General features: G+C 35.3%; 2 protein-coding genes across 10 annotated transcripts; both read right to left on the bottom strand.

The window, feature by feature from the left end:
* Positions 1-7,670: 7,670 nt before the first annotated feature.
* On the bottom strand, positions 7,671-9,910 carry LOC137724781 (uncharacterized). Its single transcript, XM_068463477.2, has 5 exons — positions 9,616-9,910; positions 9,443-9,527; positions 8,711-9,207; positions 8,043-8,301; positions 7,671-7,914 (listed from the first exon to the last, which is right to left on the bottom strand). The coding sequence occupies exons 1-5, from the start codon at positions 9,619-9,621 to the stop codon at positions 7,895-7,897; spliced, it is 867 nt and encodes a 288-aa protein (XP_068319578.2). The 5' UTR covers positions 9,622-9,910; the 3' UTR covers positions 7,671-7,894.
* A 1,852-nt stretch (positions 9,911-11,762) lies between these two features.
* Positions 11,763-15,499, bottom strand: LOC137722718 (uncharacterized). 9 transcript variants are annotated; one of them, XM_068461791.2, is made up of 4 exons: positions 15,284-15,494; positions 14,155-14,433; positions 12,342-13,550; positions 11,763-12,238 (listed from the first exon to the last, which is right to left on the bottom strand). In XM_068461791.2, the coding sequence occupies exon 3, from the start codon at positions 13,538-13,540 to the stop codon at positions 12,359-12,361; it is 1,182 nt and encodes a 393-aa protein (XP_068317892.1). In that variant the 5' UTR covers positions 13,541-13,550; positions 14,155-14,433; positions 15,284-15,494; the 3' UTR covers positions 11,763-12,238; positions 12,342-12,358. The 9 variants fall into 9 exon arrangements, with proteins under 9 accessions (XP_068317892.1, XP_068317908.1, XP_068317900.1 ...); XM_068461807.2 differs by having other exon boundaries at positions 12,342-13,415; positions 15,284-15,489; XM_068461799.2 differs by having other exon boundaries at positions 12,342-13,562; positions 15,284-15,480.
* Positions 15,500-15,883: the final 384 nt, after the last annotated feature.

The following is a 15,883-nucleotide window of genomic DNA, read 5'->3' as shown; positions in this document are numbered from 1 at the left end:
GTGCGGTCATAAATCATTTAAAATTTAAAATTTAAAATTCAAATATAAATAGTATCTAACGAAATCTGACCGCACGATATATAATAAACAAACACGATTACATAATTCCTAGGATCCTTAAGGAATGGATCCGGCGAGGATCCTGGTTCGTCTTGCTAGCTTTGACCATAACGTGTTTATGTATCCGCACAAGTGGTTGTCAGTATGTGACGTAAATGAGTCTCATAACACATCAATAATTAATGACAACCTATACATGCGTCAGTAGATGTTGATGATATCTTGATATCTCTTGTCAATACCATGTTACTAGACTGTGTATATTGACAACACAATAGGAGCATAAATTCATAATTTAGCAAGACAAAGTCATGCGAAGGAAATTGAGGTTTCCATCATAAAATCAATTCATAATATGAAGAGTAGTCCAATTACTTATAAGCATATACAATATATATATTTTTTTTAATGTGAAACTCATACACTTAACATAAAAAATACCTTATATTACTATAATGCGTTAGTTTACAATTTGTCTCGTACTCTTTTAGTTTTGATTGTTTGCAGTCAAATTAATGAATGTAAAAATTATACCTTACATTTTGGGATGGGAACTCGACTTTTTACAACTTAAATGCATGAAATGGAAGGTAATTTATTGTATGAAAAAATTAGAAAACAACCGGAGGGGCGTTCATTTCACTTTACTTTTGTTTTTGGGATGTGCTATTCAGACATTATTTTTTACTTCGTACATACACTTTATTGATTTTTATCCTTTAATATTCTTTAATTTAGTCAATCTGACGACTGCAAATTATTATGGTGTGTATAAAGTAAAAAGAAGTATATGAATAGCACACCACTTGTCCTTTTGTTTTTCTTTGTACACAGAAAGAGATAAAAACTTGATTTTCCTTCTAATGGGACAATTAATACGTACTAGTACTACACTCAAGAAATCACAATCGCCTTGAGGTTCCTTCTAAGGAGACAATTAATATGCACTAGTACTACACTCACGAAATCACAACCACAAAGCAACGTTGTTAGTGTACTAATGGCTGAATGACTAAAGAGAAAGGGGTCCAGTTTTGGTGGTGTCTAAAGCAGGTCCGCCAAACAAAAGTTTCGCACTAATAAAGAATTGTGGTTGAGAAAGTCGGTTGATGGGATGGTGGTACATATTATATTTATGTAATGTTAAGAAAACTAAATTTACAAATTAAATGATGTGTCACTACTAAGAAATAAAAATGCTAATCAACGCTTAAATAATAATCTAATTATAAATTTTTATATCATTTAATTTTTAAAATTTAATCTAAAATTTTAATCGCTAATATTACCCATCGTATCTCAGCGAGGGAGCGAGTAGAGCATTTGGTTGATCATCGTCACATTCATGTCGCATTCCTGGGATTTTTCATGTACTTGCCAGTTAGATTGGCACGGATTTCTTCTAGAAACATGAAATGGTCCAGTTGCCAGCTAAAATATGATGTACATATTCTTATATATTTCGGTGGTGGATTCCGCTGCTCAAATTTGTATCCCTCTATTGAAAATGCCTTGATTTTTGAAAATAAAATGAATAAATAATAATGTGTGAAATAAGCTTGTGATATATCTTGACCCTGGAATGTGATATTAAATAAGATATCTATTAAATATTAAAACAAAAATATAATATAAATTTAAATTAAGTACACGTTAAAGAACTAAAATCAATATGTAATCTAACGTTGGATTTTTCTTAAATTTAATCTTCTTCAATGATTAAAGTTAAAAAACCTCCAATTTATAATTAAGTGATTGTCACCAATAAAAAAATAATAAAAACGAGTCCAATCATCAATAACCATGTCATACGAATTATAAAATATGATATACATAGATGTCTTCCTAGCATTGACCATAATGTGTTTATACATGCGCGCAAGTGGTTGTTAGTATTTGACGTAAATGAGTCTCATAACACATCAATAATTAATAACAATTTATAAGTGCGTCAGTAGTTGTTGATGATCTCTTTATATCTCTTGTCAATACTATGTTACTAGATTGTGTATATTGACAGCGCATTAGGAGCGTAAATTCATAATTTAGCAAGATAAAGTTATACGAAGAAAATTAAAGTTTTTACCATAAAATCAATTGACAATATAAAAAATAGTCCAATTATTTATAAGCATATGTGAAGTCTTTTTTTCTTTTAATGTGAAACTCATACGCTCAACATCAAAAATACCTTATATTACTAGAATGCATTAGTTTACAATTTATCTCATACTCTTTTGGTTTTGATTGTTTGCAGTCAAATTAATGAATGTAAAAATTATACCTTACATTTTGGGATGGGAATTCAACTTTTTACAACTTAAATGGAAGGTAATTTATTGTATGAAAAATTAGAAAACAACCGGAAGGGCCGTTCATTTCACTCCACCTTTGTTTTTGAGGTGTGCTATCCACATAGTTTTTTTTACTTTGCACATACCCCTTGTTAATTTTTGTCATTTGATTTTCTTTAATTCAGTCGATCTGACGGTTGCAATTTTTTATGGTGTGTATGAAGTAAAAAAAGGTATGTGAATAGCACACCGCTTGTTCTTTTGTTTTTCTTTATACACGGAATGAGACAAAAGCTTGACTTTCCTTCTAATGGGACAATTAATACGTACTAGTACTACACTCACAAAATCATAAGCAACATTGTTAGCGTCACTAACGACTGAAAGACTAAATGAGAAATGGATCCAATTTTGGTGGTTTCTAAAGCAGCTCCACCAAACAAAAGTTTCAGACTATTTTTCACGAGTTTTTTTGTAGAACGATAATGTTAATGATTTGAATAGTTAGTTGTTTCAAAATGAAGAAAATCGGTATTGTTAAGTTTTTATTTATTTATTTATTATTATTATTATTATTATTTTTTTTTTTTGAAAAGGCATATATAAGAATTGTGGTTGAGAAAGTCGTGACCGTATACAAGTTTGTGGGATGGTGTTACATATCATATCTAGATGATGCTAGTGAGATTAAATTTACAAACTAAATGATGTGTTCTTATAAAAAAAATAAAAATATTAATCAATGCTGAAGTAATAATATGATCATAAATTTTTATATCATTTAATTTATAAAATTTAATCTAAAAATTTAATCTCGCTAATATTACCCATTGTATCTCAGCGAGTGAACGAGTAGAGCATGTGGTTGATCATCGTGACATTCATGTTGCATTCTAGTGCGCAACATATGGTCCCTTCTTTCCTGGGATTTTTCACTTACTTGCCAGTTAGATTGGTACAGATTTCTTCTAGAAACATGAACTGGTCCAGTCGCCAGCTAAAATATGTTGTACATATTCTTACATATTTCGGTGGTGGATTCCGCTGCTCAAATTTACATCTCTCAATTGAAGATGCTTTGATTTTTGAAAATAAATAAATAAATAATGTGTGAAATAAGCTTGTGAATGTCTCGACCCTGGAATGGAGTTGCCACCTCTCGCTCTAAACTTTCTTCAACCAAAAAAATAAATTGTGTAAAAGGTGGTTCTTATTTTCCTTGTAGTATATAACGTGTGCTAAAGTCAATCAAATTTATTTTGTGCATGAGTGTTGTGTTGAAACTTGCAACTCCCACGTCATTATTCAATAGCCCGATTATTCAACCGTTAACCCACGAATTTGTGGCCCAATATCCAACAGTCACACTAGCTGGAGAAGCCCTTCGTTAGATATTTGAAAAAACATTGCTGGAAGACCGGTGGGTTGGAATGGGCTACCGGTCGGATGGGGACCTCGGGCTATCGGTAGGTTCTATCGCAAACATGTTTTAGAAATTTGAGAAAAGATTTAGACCATCTCCAAATTAGATGTCAAATATATTAAATATGATTAAAAAATATTTAAGTGTTCTTCAATGTATATGTCATATATGATGTGGCATGTGAGTCATTTGATTTCTTTTTTTCCAGCTGCTTTTTTTTACAGCAAACAAATAAGGAGTCAAATATATTTAATTTAATTTTTTAATACATGAGTCCCATTAACAACTAATAGAATACAAACTAAAACTAATTTTGATTATTTTTTAATAGTTAATGTAACTCTAGGTCCAATAAAATAATAAAATAAATATTTAATACATCCATTGGAAAAGAACAAGATTTAGCACTTGTATTCAATTTGCCACATCAGCCATCAAATAAAATTTTGACATATTATATTTGACATATCCTTTAAAAATGATGGCGGTAAATGAGTTAGTTTACAATTTGTCTCGTACGCTTAACATAAAAAATACATTGTATTACTAAAATGCGTTAGTTTACAATTTGTCTCGTTCTCTTTTAGTTTTGATTGTTTGCAGTCAAATTAATGAATGTTAAAATTATACCTTACATTTTGGGATGGGAATTCGACTTTTTACAACTTAAGTGGAAGGTAATTTATTGTATGAAAAATTAGAAAACAACCGGAAGGGCCGTTCATTTCACTCCACTTTTGTTTTTGGGATGTGCTATTCACACATTTCTTTTTACTTTGCACATACCTGATACCTCTTGTTAATTTTTGTCATTTGATATTCTTTGATTCAATCGATCCGATAGCTGCAATTTATAATCGTGTGTATGAAGTAAAAAAAGGTATACGAATAGCACATCACTTGTTCTTTTGTTTTCCTTTGTACACAGAAAGAGACAAAAGCTTGACACTCCTTCTAATGGGACAATTAGTACATACTAGTACTACACTCACAAAATCATAACCACCTGCTTGTTCATTTGTTTTTCTTTGTACACGAAAAGAGACAAAAGCTTGACTTTCCTTCTAATGAGACAATTAATGCGTACTAGTAATACACTCACAAAATCATAACTATCTTGAGGTTCCTTTCAATGGGACAATTAATACGCACTAGTACTACACTCGCAAAATCATAATCACCTTAAAGTTCCTTCTATAGGACAATTAATATGCACTAGTACTAACGAAATCACAACCACAAGCAACATTGTTAGCGTCACTAATGACTGAATGACTAAGTAAGAAATGGATCCAATTTTGGTGGTTTCTAAAGCAGGTCCACCAAACAAAAGTTTCAGACTATTTTTCACGAATTTTTTTTTTTTTTTTTTGTAAAACGATAATGTTAATGATTTGAATAAACGAAGAAAATCGGTATTATTAAGTTTTTTTATTTTTTGAAAAGGCATATATAAGAATTGTGGTTGAGAAAGTCGGTTGACCGTATACAAGTTTGTGGGATGGTGGTGCATATCATATCTAGGTAATGGTTAGTGAGATTAAATTTACAAACTAAATGATGTGTCATTACTAAGAAATAAAAACGTTAATCAACGCTTAAATAATAATGTAATTATAAATTTATGTCATTTAATTTATAAAACTTAGTCTTGTAAATATTACCCATCATATCTCAGTGGGTAAGTGAGTAGAGCATTTGGTTGGTCATCGTCACATTCATGTCGCATACCCTTTTACATACTTTGCTAGTTGTCAGATTTCCGGCTAAAATATGATGTACATACTCTTTTACATATTTCGATGGTAGATTCCGTTGCTCAAATTTGCATCTCTTCATTAAAAATGCTTTGATTTTTAAAAATAATAATGTGTGAAATAAGCTTGTGATATATCTTGATCGTGGAATGTGGTTGCCTCCCCTCGCCCTAAACTTTCTTCAACCGAAAAAAATAAAATGTGTAAATTGGTTCCTATTTTCCTTGAAGCATATAATGTGTGCTAAAGCCAATCAAATTTATTTTGTGCATGATTGTGCTGAAATTTGCAACTCCCACGATATTATTCAATAGCCCAATTAATCAACCGTTAACCAAAAGCCTATACTCTATATTACGAATTTGTGGCCCAATATCCAACAGCCACACTAGCTGGACAAACCCTTTGTTAGATATTTAAAAAATATTGGTGGAACCGAAGACCGGTGGGTTGGAATGGGCTTCCGGTCGGATGGGGACCTCGGGCTATCGGTAGGTTCTATCGCAAACATGTTTAAGAAATTTGAGAAATGATTTAGACCATCTTCAAATAAGATGTTAAATATGTCAAATAGGATTAAAGGACATTCAAGTGTCTCCAATATATATGTCATATATAATGTGGCATGTGAGTCATTTAACTCTTTAATTTCCAGCTGTTTTTTTTACAACAAACAAAGAAGGAGTCAAATATATTTAATTTAATTTTTTAATGCATGAGTCCCATTAACAACCAATAAAATACAAACTAAAACTAATTTTGATTTGACACATCCATTGGAAAAGAACAAGATTTAGCACTTGTATTCAATTTGTCATTTCAGCCATCGAATAAAAATTTGACATACTATATTTGACATATCCTTTAGAGATGTTGGACGTGTCTTTTTTGAAGTGGTGCGTCTTGATCAAAGGGGCAAACCAAATGATATGAGGCTTTGAATGATAGTTTAACCATTTCAAAATCCTTGAGAAATAAGAGTGAAATACACTACAAAATCCTACAAGTATTAGAAGAAATAGTCTTCTTATACATCCACCTTTTTCATTGAAAAACCAAAGTACGAAGAACAATTTTTTGCATATTTTGTTCTTGGTATAAACTTGAGTGTTCCTTGTTATCTCTCGTGTGTTTGGGTTTTCTTATTAATGTGCAATACTTTGACAAACAATAAGGTAAGTCGGGCTTCATCGTATCCACAAGTCTTATTCGCATATCCTCTTTTGCACACTAGATGTGGCATATGGAGGCAAATAAAGTCCAAAAGATAGCATAGTTACTAAGTGCATTGGAGTCTTTCATCCTCTTCATAACCATTCCCACATGTATTCATAAACTCTCTCTAGCACTCTTCTTTTCAAGTTCTTTCAAGGTCTTCCTTTCAGAAAAATTCTTATGTGCGGCTTGGCGAGCTCTCCCATACTCACCAATATTGGTCGAGTTAGCTTTTGGAGAGACCCCACTGTTGAGAGTATGAATCACACATCAGAGAAAGAATTGATCTTGCATCTGCTTATAAGTAATTGGGTTACTTCTGATACTGCCAATTGGTTGTCTCATATGTGAAGCTCATCGACCACACGTGCTCCACGTTACCTGATTTGTCTTTTTTACGTTCTAGACTTGAGAATTCGCCACATGTGACGGGGCACACTGACAATATCAATCTCCCATCGGAAAGAGTTTCCTTCCATTTGCTTATAAGTAATTTATTCTCCATATTGTCAATTGGTTTTATGATAGAATTTCAACTTTCTTCACCCACCCCTTACCCCTTATGAGTGTGTTATAGCCGCCGGAGGGCACAAGTTTTCTTCGTTTGAATTAGAAATCAAATCTTGTTAACGCATGTTTTTCTTTGCATAATCTTGATATTAGGTAATCTCTATCATCTTCCAAATAGTAATGTTTAGCTGGAGTATGCGCTAAATCTGAAGAAATATTAATGTAATTTATCTTAACATTTTGGTTAACCAACCGGTTAACTTTTAAGTTAGGAACATCCTTCTGTGTACTTATCAACTGAGTTTTATTTTGTTGATCTGTTTGAAAAGTCAAAAGTAAAGTTAATTGGTGTGAATGTAAAATTAGTTTCTGGCTTTGTTTTATGCAGTATGCAGGCAGACAAAAAAAATTGTATCAATTCGAGGTTCGCTTATTTATGCTGAATGACTATTTACATGAAATACTAATGATAATCGCATTGTTTTAAGAAAATCACATAAACATCCTTTCCTTGCATTGATTTTGCTTTTCAAATCTTAAATCTCTCACAAAATTTAACTTCTTCAATTAATAATTATGATACAATCACTAAGCAGTTGATCGATATTCCGGCCGTCGATGGATATGAAAGATCTTCATAGCTCTAGCACCACAACTGTTCAAGCAAAATCATAATTCCAGGGTTAATTAGTTGAATATATAGAGTATTAGCAATATAAATTTCAAGTTATTAACAAAAAAAGAAATGATTAAGCAGAAACTGTAGGAGGAAGCATGTGTTACATTCTGAGTCCGAGGTGATCCAGTTCCCTTTCTTGGGTTCCAAGTGATCCGGGTCTTGAAACTTTGTCGAATTCAAAGATGGAAGGCTTATGATTTGGTCATTCTTGAGTGAAGATGCTGTTGAAAGCGCTGTATAGGCAGAGGAAGTGGTGGAGTTGCTCTCCAAATCCCATCTGAAGCTGATCTTCGGCGAGTCGTTGCTTAGTTGATCGTCATCTGGTACCGCTTTCAGAGTTCCCCGGTTTCGAAATTGCTTAACCTGGATGGAACAACACAATTTAAGTCTCAACCGCAAACGATATCAATCATAGATCGGCATATGTTACTTTTAAGACTCAGCGAGCACGTTATGAGAAACCTGGAGTTAAGTATGCTATTTCGGCATGATTTAGGACCAGTTAAAATATGTAACTTTGATTTCCACCTGGAGGTAACAAACATTCACTCTAGTTGCATTGTGTGGTAGTAAGTTTGAACATTAATGGCTAGAGAAGGTCACAAGAGCAACATATGGCTGGCTGCATAACCATTACTGTTGTGGACCTGCTTCTCTCATATTATATATCAATAGGTCCATGCAGTACAAAATATAAGAAAAATAAAAAATAAAAACTAAAAACTAAATGGTTATCAATGAATTTTAACTGAACAAAAATTTAGAATTGTACCTTTCGAGCGATGAATTTTCCACCCTTGTCTGATTTTGCAGCAGCAGCCCATCTCAGAAGCTCCTTCATTCTTGAAAGGGTTTTGGTTTTGTCCCCTTTCAACTGTTCTTTCTTCTCCGGTAAGCCACATTGTTCGTTTGTGCTCGTCAAGGTTGATAACGTTGAATCATTCACCGGTAAAACCTTGTTGCTTACATTCACCGAATCCGCCTTGGTGCTACTGATTCCCAGACCTTTCGCAATATCTTCTTTCTTCATGATCTTCATAGATTGAATCCAATGCTGCCTTGCCTGCCTTCTGTTTATGCTATTAAGTCTCTTTAGCTGAAGAGTGCTATTAAAGCAAGGTGTTGCGACAACTTTTCGACATAGAAAGGTAAACGGCTTGAACTTCTTGCTACCTGATTTGCTTTCTTCAACTCCTTTTGATGATTTTCGATAAACACCGACGCTGCCACGCCTGAAGACGATTATGTAATTTGGTTTAGCTTCTTGATCTGAAAACGAAGATAGAAAGTTCATAAATTGGTTAGTAAAAAAATATGTCCTAATGTTAAAGGTCAAAACTCGCTTTCATAGCCGGAAAACACTTAAAACATCATTTTGATCAAAGAAACAAAACATGAACCCAACTGTTATTCCAACCGACTATTATCTTAAAACATTTCTCACTAACATTAACAATTATCAGCGAAACTGCACCGAATAAGTATATCGAGTTTGATCTCTTACCATTAGTTGTTGCGTTCTTGTTGGAAGAACTAGAAATCTCCTCCCTTCCTTGTCCAACTTTAGCCCCAAATAGCCATTGAAGAAGCTGCTATGTTTATAAGAGAGATCAGTTTTGGTACAAAAATGCCATGTCTTTGCGTTGACATATACAAATATTTACACTCTTTTTTTACCTGCATGGTTATCGCTTGTGTTTGGATCCTCCTTTATATAATGCTTGTGAATTGTGAGGAGTGACCAGTGAGAAGTAGATGGAGGAGTGAGAAAGTTGATGACTGTTTTCTGGTCAAATGGACAGCACAGAGAGATCTGCATATGCTGTCTGCATGCTCAAGATTCCTGTGTAGGGTTTGGGACCTTTTGGAGAAGAAGACAAATGAAATTAGAAGTGAATCTACAGAAAAAATAATAATAGTCAGAGACAACTAAGCAATGAGTGGGGGAAGGATTGGATCAATGGCTTGGGATTCTTTTGTAACATGGGGGAAAAATATATATAAGATGATCATGTGGTGGTTAAGTAAAGGATTTAATTTAATTAAGAACCCAAATGTGTTTAGCTTTGGTGGCTTTTGTTTTAGCCATACACTTGTTCGTCCATGGTTCATCACTCCCATTTGGTCCCCCTTTATATATTACCCCCACAAAGTTACTTAGTCTAAGATTTACACTTGTGTTAATCTACGGAAAAGAGAATTCGAAAAAGAGAGGACGAGCATATTGCCCTGATTAACTGGTCGAATCCACACCTGTAAATAATAATCTACTCTACTTAACTCAGTTTTGGGAGTGGGGTAAAAATGAAGCTCCAACAAATAGTTGGCATAGAAGACCAATTATTGCAAGGTTTATTAAGATAACAATTTGTCCATGCAACTTGACATGCAAGCAGGAGGACACAAAAATGGATTATATATTCACATTAATATTAAAGTCTAGAATTAGATCAAACAAAAGAAAGAAGGGGTGGAGAATTGGGAAAACCATGTTCCCTAACACATTAGAAATGCATATTAAAAAAATACGAGACAAATTAAGGAAGAAAAGGGTCATCACCGTCTTCCAGATTCCATAACATTTTCAGTATTTTGGCCAGTTGGGTATGACTACATTTCCGAACTATTTCCGAACTACACATACACCTACATTTCGAGGAAACCTTCGTTGACGAACGGTTTTTGATTTTGATGAATGTTTACGAGAAGGAAGGTTCGGATACTAGAATTACATCATTGAAGTCGATGAAAATGAATAATTAGCGTTGTGCTGACTTACTAACTGATTAGAGCTAAATGATTAAGGCTAACACTGTTTATCTATATCCATATCCGCACACATAATTGTTCCTATGCGTAAAATTAAATTAATATTGAATTTACATGTTGCTTGAGTTGAGCATGTGGGAAGGAGATATTTTGGGGCTGTGTCAGTTATACTAACTTAGTGCTTGCAAGAACTTGGTGTGCTTCACATGGGGAAGAGTTGAGAACATATGCAGATATGCTCTCATAACTATTTTTTTCATTACTTTTTAAGTAAAAACTAAGTTTGGGGATTCTTTCGTGTAATTAGCTGTATATTCCTCACTCTATTTCTCACATCACGTGAATGGTTGCTTAATGTACAAGATGAGGAGAGTGGAATGAGAGCGGAATTATACAACCGGGTATACTCTAGATTTTGCCCTAAACTAGAGGCCTAGAGGCCTTGCTTGTGGAGATTTCGTCTGTCTGAGCTTCTTTGCCCTTTCATTTTCATTGGGATTTGATGGGAAAACGTTAGCTCCCCTGAACTTGTGGCAGCAACTGCATCTGCAACTCACACTAATCTCCACCATTGAAGCAGATAAAATCAAGAGCTGAGATTGTGGGAATTAGATTGTACACGACATTCTTGATGAACACTCGGGGCAAGGAAGAGTGATGTGGCTCAAGCTCCTCTTAACTTTAGACCTTAGTATTTGGTTCCCCAAGAAAAGCAAAGTGCCGGGAAGGAATAAGTTGCTCTCAATAATCCTGTCACTGTTTCCTCATTCATATCAAATTCTGCTTGCCTCTCTTGGTTGTAACACCATCCACGTTCTCTCACAAGCTTTCACAACTCTCAGCAACCCGAACACGAGGAAGTTTTCGGGTGTGACAGCTTTGACAAGCTTTCACAACGCTCAGCAACACGAACACGAGAAAGTTTTCTGAGTGTGACAGTTTTGACGGGGTCATTCTTCGCTTTGGACGACACTGTAGAATTAGCCGCACTCGGGGTGATTAAGTTCCCCAGTCGACAATCTTTGAATGAGAATCAAAAGCTTAATACAACGTCGAAACGAATGAACACATCGCACTTGGCTAGTTTGAAAGTTTCAATCCTTTATACAAAATGGAATTTCGTTGATGCATAAGCTATTTACATTTCAACACAAACAATGTCTAATGTTATTTATAAATATGCATAGAGTAGAACTGACATCAACTTCATAACCATATCATGCATGTACAGGATAGCTTTGGCCTCGTGTTGGCCAGAAAGTGAAAAGAGTTATGGCTCAACTTCTGTTGGCAGCCACTGCATGTTTGAAAGAGAGGATTCGGGCTGCTAGACGAGAACCAGAGGCTCATTCCTCCCACTGGTAAAGAGAACACGGGCTTGAGAGAATCCCATTCAAATTAGCACCGCCATTGTCTCACAACGATCAGCTTGATCTTTTTCAAGACTCTTCTAAGTTCTAACAAGCTGATGCGATTCTTAAACCGCAGTTCTTGGAGCAGGCGGTCTCATCTGACGGATTTTCTGCAGTTACTGGAACAACAATTGTCAAAGACACCAATGGATTCAACTAAAGGCAATCTGATAAACAAATCCAGTATACATCAATTTTCGGTCAAGGAACTGTAAATTTTACCAGATAAAAAGCACTTCTCATGGTCGATCCTCATCGGACCTTGAGCGTGTCAAACGTCTACGCCTTCTGGGGATTGGAGACAAATCTCTGTGATTAGTCATGGGCATGTTGTCATCATCATCGTCCTCATCATCATCCTCATCATCCTCATCATCATCATCTTGAAGTCCCAACAAATTCTCACCCCAAAGAAACCGGCGTTCATTTAAAGCACCTGCTGACCGCCGATGTCTTGTCCAAGCCCTTGATCGAGCCCTTGGTTCTCCAGCCCGGTCAGCTGAGCCAATCATCTGAAACAAAAACAGGGTAGTCCACCAAGGCCCATTAGCTTCACCTGCACCACTTTCCCCTCCACCTGGTAGCCTATCTCCATTTTCAATAACATAGTCCCCAACCACAACAGCACCTGGCATGGCTGAATGAATAGCACTCACAACATCACCAAATTCTCTCTGGTGCTCAAGGTGTCGCCAGGCTCGTTCTCTAGACGGGTCAATGTCAGAGGGTCTGGTGGTTGGGTGAACTCTCCTGGCATGCCGACGCAACTCCTGGTAGTTACCAGAAAATGAGCATGATTCCCGAGAGCAACTTCGCTTCTTCAGGTTAAGATATTTTCTGGCATCTTCTACAACCTCCCATCCAAGAATGGCTCCTCGGCACATAGGGCATTTCAAGCTCAATTGCGACTCCGGTGAATTTTCCCCATCCAAATCATCATGTTCATCCCTTTCCTGAAATGACTCAGAATCAACCACTTCCATAACACCTTCTGGTTGTGCTTCAAAAGGCCTATTTAAATCTTGAATAACATGTTGCTGTGGAGGTCCAGGTAAATTAACAGATAATACAGAATTGCTTTCAATCAGGTTGTCACTTTCATTAGCTTCATTTGAGTCTGTTCTCAGAGGGATGTTCAGATCAGAAATACGAGGACCGTAACGGTTTATAGGGAAAGGACTGGGTAGAGTTGGACTGTTCCTAGTATTTTCTCTCATCTTTTTAAAACGGTCCAAACAATTTGAATGCCTGTAACTTGTATCACATATATAAGATCTGCAACCCTTATCATGCGAGCTGCAAAGCAGGAGAACGGCATTATGCGGATGGTCCATGCAGATAGGGCATGAAACGGCATCCAGTTCTTTATTAAGAGCACGAATATCTGAATCAGTATCTAATCTTCGTTTCACACCAGCCATCTTGCAAACACTGTTCGATTTACTAAGCAAGTTAAAGTTATTACTACATAAGTACTATCATGCATAATCAATGTTCATCAATTAGATAAGCAGGGGGAAAACACTAGTCATGTTGTATACAGCAGCAATTTATTCTCTTATCACATAAAAACAATAGACGAATCGATGTTGAATGTGAAGGGTACCAATGTTTTATGGTACATGTTTCTGTATAATGTTTCACATTATCCCTTCCCCATCCAATTCACATAAAAATATGTTTTCAAATCAAGAGTAAGAATCAACTTTTGAACCACTGCCAATTTCAATTTGACTAGTGGGAAGATAAGAACCTACCCAAAATCTAGGTCCATAACATCGTACAAAAGAAAGTTCAATCGGGTTCCAAGTTCATTAAAGAATGCAATCAGTCCAATACAAAAGAAGAACAGTCAGCTACCACGAAGGGTTTATCAAATTATTACTGCCAGAACTGTAATTCCTTTGTTCCCAAGAAACTTAACATTACGTGCAATCAGAATAATTACCTATCCAGACAAACACCCCTAATATAACACACATGATTTGAAATACATCAGATATATAAAGGATCATTGAACTACATATACACTTACCAAAAGGCAAAGCTCTAAATAAATTCCCTACTTGGGCTTCTGATGTCTACTGCTTTACCAACTGAAAAATACCGAATCTTTACTTGATTCTAACAGAAATCAGATGCAACCACTTGTCTCTAACAGAAATCAGAATGCAACCACTCTTACAAATGCTCCAAAATGTGATACAAACAATGCAGCGACTGGACAACGGCACAGAGCTTCAAGGAATTGAATTCTTGATTTATTATAACGACCTACGTCTCAAGGCCACAAGGTCACAAATGAGGCTGAGACCTGCAGTTATACGACAAGACAGAAGCGATGTCATGTACATAACACCTTAGTTCAATCATGGCATTATTCAGCAACAGATAGAAGCAATATTAGTAGAAACATCATGTATACACATGTATCAGACCACATGACCTTTGAACTTAAATTTCAAAGACCATGAAAAAATCGGTTGATAAAAAGAAAACCCTATTTATTTATAAACCTTAACCAACATCATAAAATCATTAACAACGACCGAACTTACATATCATAAGCCCCATTTACATCAGACCATGATTAGACCACATACATCCATACACATACAATCGGAGATATATTTTTACACCGATTCTATTGCTGTTCTTAGATTGTAAAAGTGCTCACACCTTCTGTTTAGAGATTCTAAAAGTTTTTTTGTATCCATCCACCCCGTTTCATATGCACAATATTATACAAAGTTAGTGAAATTCAAAGATCAAGCAATAATTACTAAAAAAATCAGAGAAATTAAGCATTATTAAACAGAAATTGAGCATTGCAACGGGTAGGGATCAATATGGTCATTAAAAGATTACAAAAATCCAATCTTTACCAGATAAAAATCAGCATCTAAACCTAAACCCACAGATAAACCCAAAATTGCATCCAAACCCTAATCCTAAATTTAGCACACTTGAGATCCCAATCATCAAAATATTCAAGAAACCAAACAAAAGGTATCAAATTCAGGTCCCAAAAAACACAAAAATCCATCAACCACCCAATTCAACAAGGATCCAACCAGATCAAACCCAAAAACTGATCAGATCAACATAAATTAAATAACTGAAAATTCCAAAAAATGAGACGCGCAAAGAAATTGAGGATTTACAAAGATTAATGATTTGATTTCGTCCTTGAATTTGGGGCTGTGGGTTGAGAGAGAGAGAGAGAGATTGCGTGAAGGAATTGCTTGAGATTTTGGATCGAAATTTGATGAGGAAACGGCAGATGAAATTAGGGTTTTTATAATGCGTTTGGGAAGATGGAGGAGGGTAAGCACTAACCAGCGGCTCTTGCAACCGCCATCATGGAACATGGATGGAGCGGTCTAGCCTACTTCCACTTCCTGTTGATACACGTGGCGGCAATCGGGTGGATATGGGACCCACTGGCAGGTCCATTCGGTCTTGCGTTTTGATCCTCCATCTAGAAACGTTTTTGCATTGATTATACGTTTAATTCCCGGGATTATAGTCTTTGAAACACTAATAATATTCGATTAAATGGATTGTGTTTCAAGAATGGTTTGTGTAATTTAGTCCATGCAAGCAACTTAAAATGTGTACATTGACCAAAAACAATGGAACCTAATTGTAATTTTATTCATATCTCGAGACGTATAAACATATTGAAAATTCATTTTTTAAATGATAACTTATATCTATAAAATGCGAGAAGAGTTAAAACCTAAATAATGACACTGCTAATT

The sequence above is a fragment of the Pyrus communis genome, chromosome 5 (assembly GCF_041283825.1).
Source record: "Pyrus communis isolate YQ-2024b chromosome 5, ASM4128382v1, whole genome shotgun sequence".
NCBI classification, from domain to species: Eukaryota; Viridiplantae; Streptophyta; class Magnoliopsida; order Rosales; family Rosaceae; genus Pyrus; species Pyrus communis.
The sequence above is the reverse complement of the archived record's forward strand: the minus strand, read 5'-3'. Positions and strand labels throughout refer to the sequence as shown.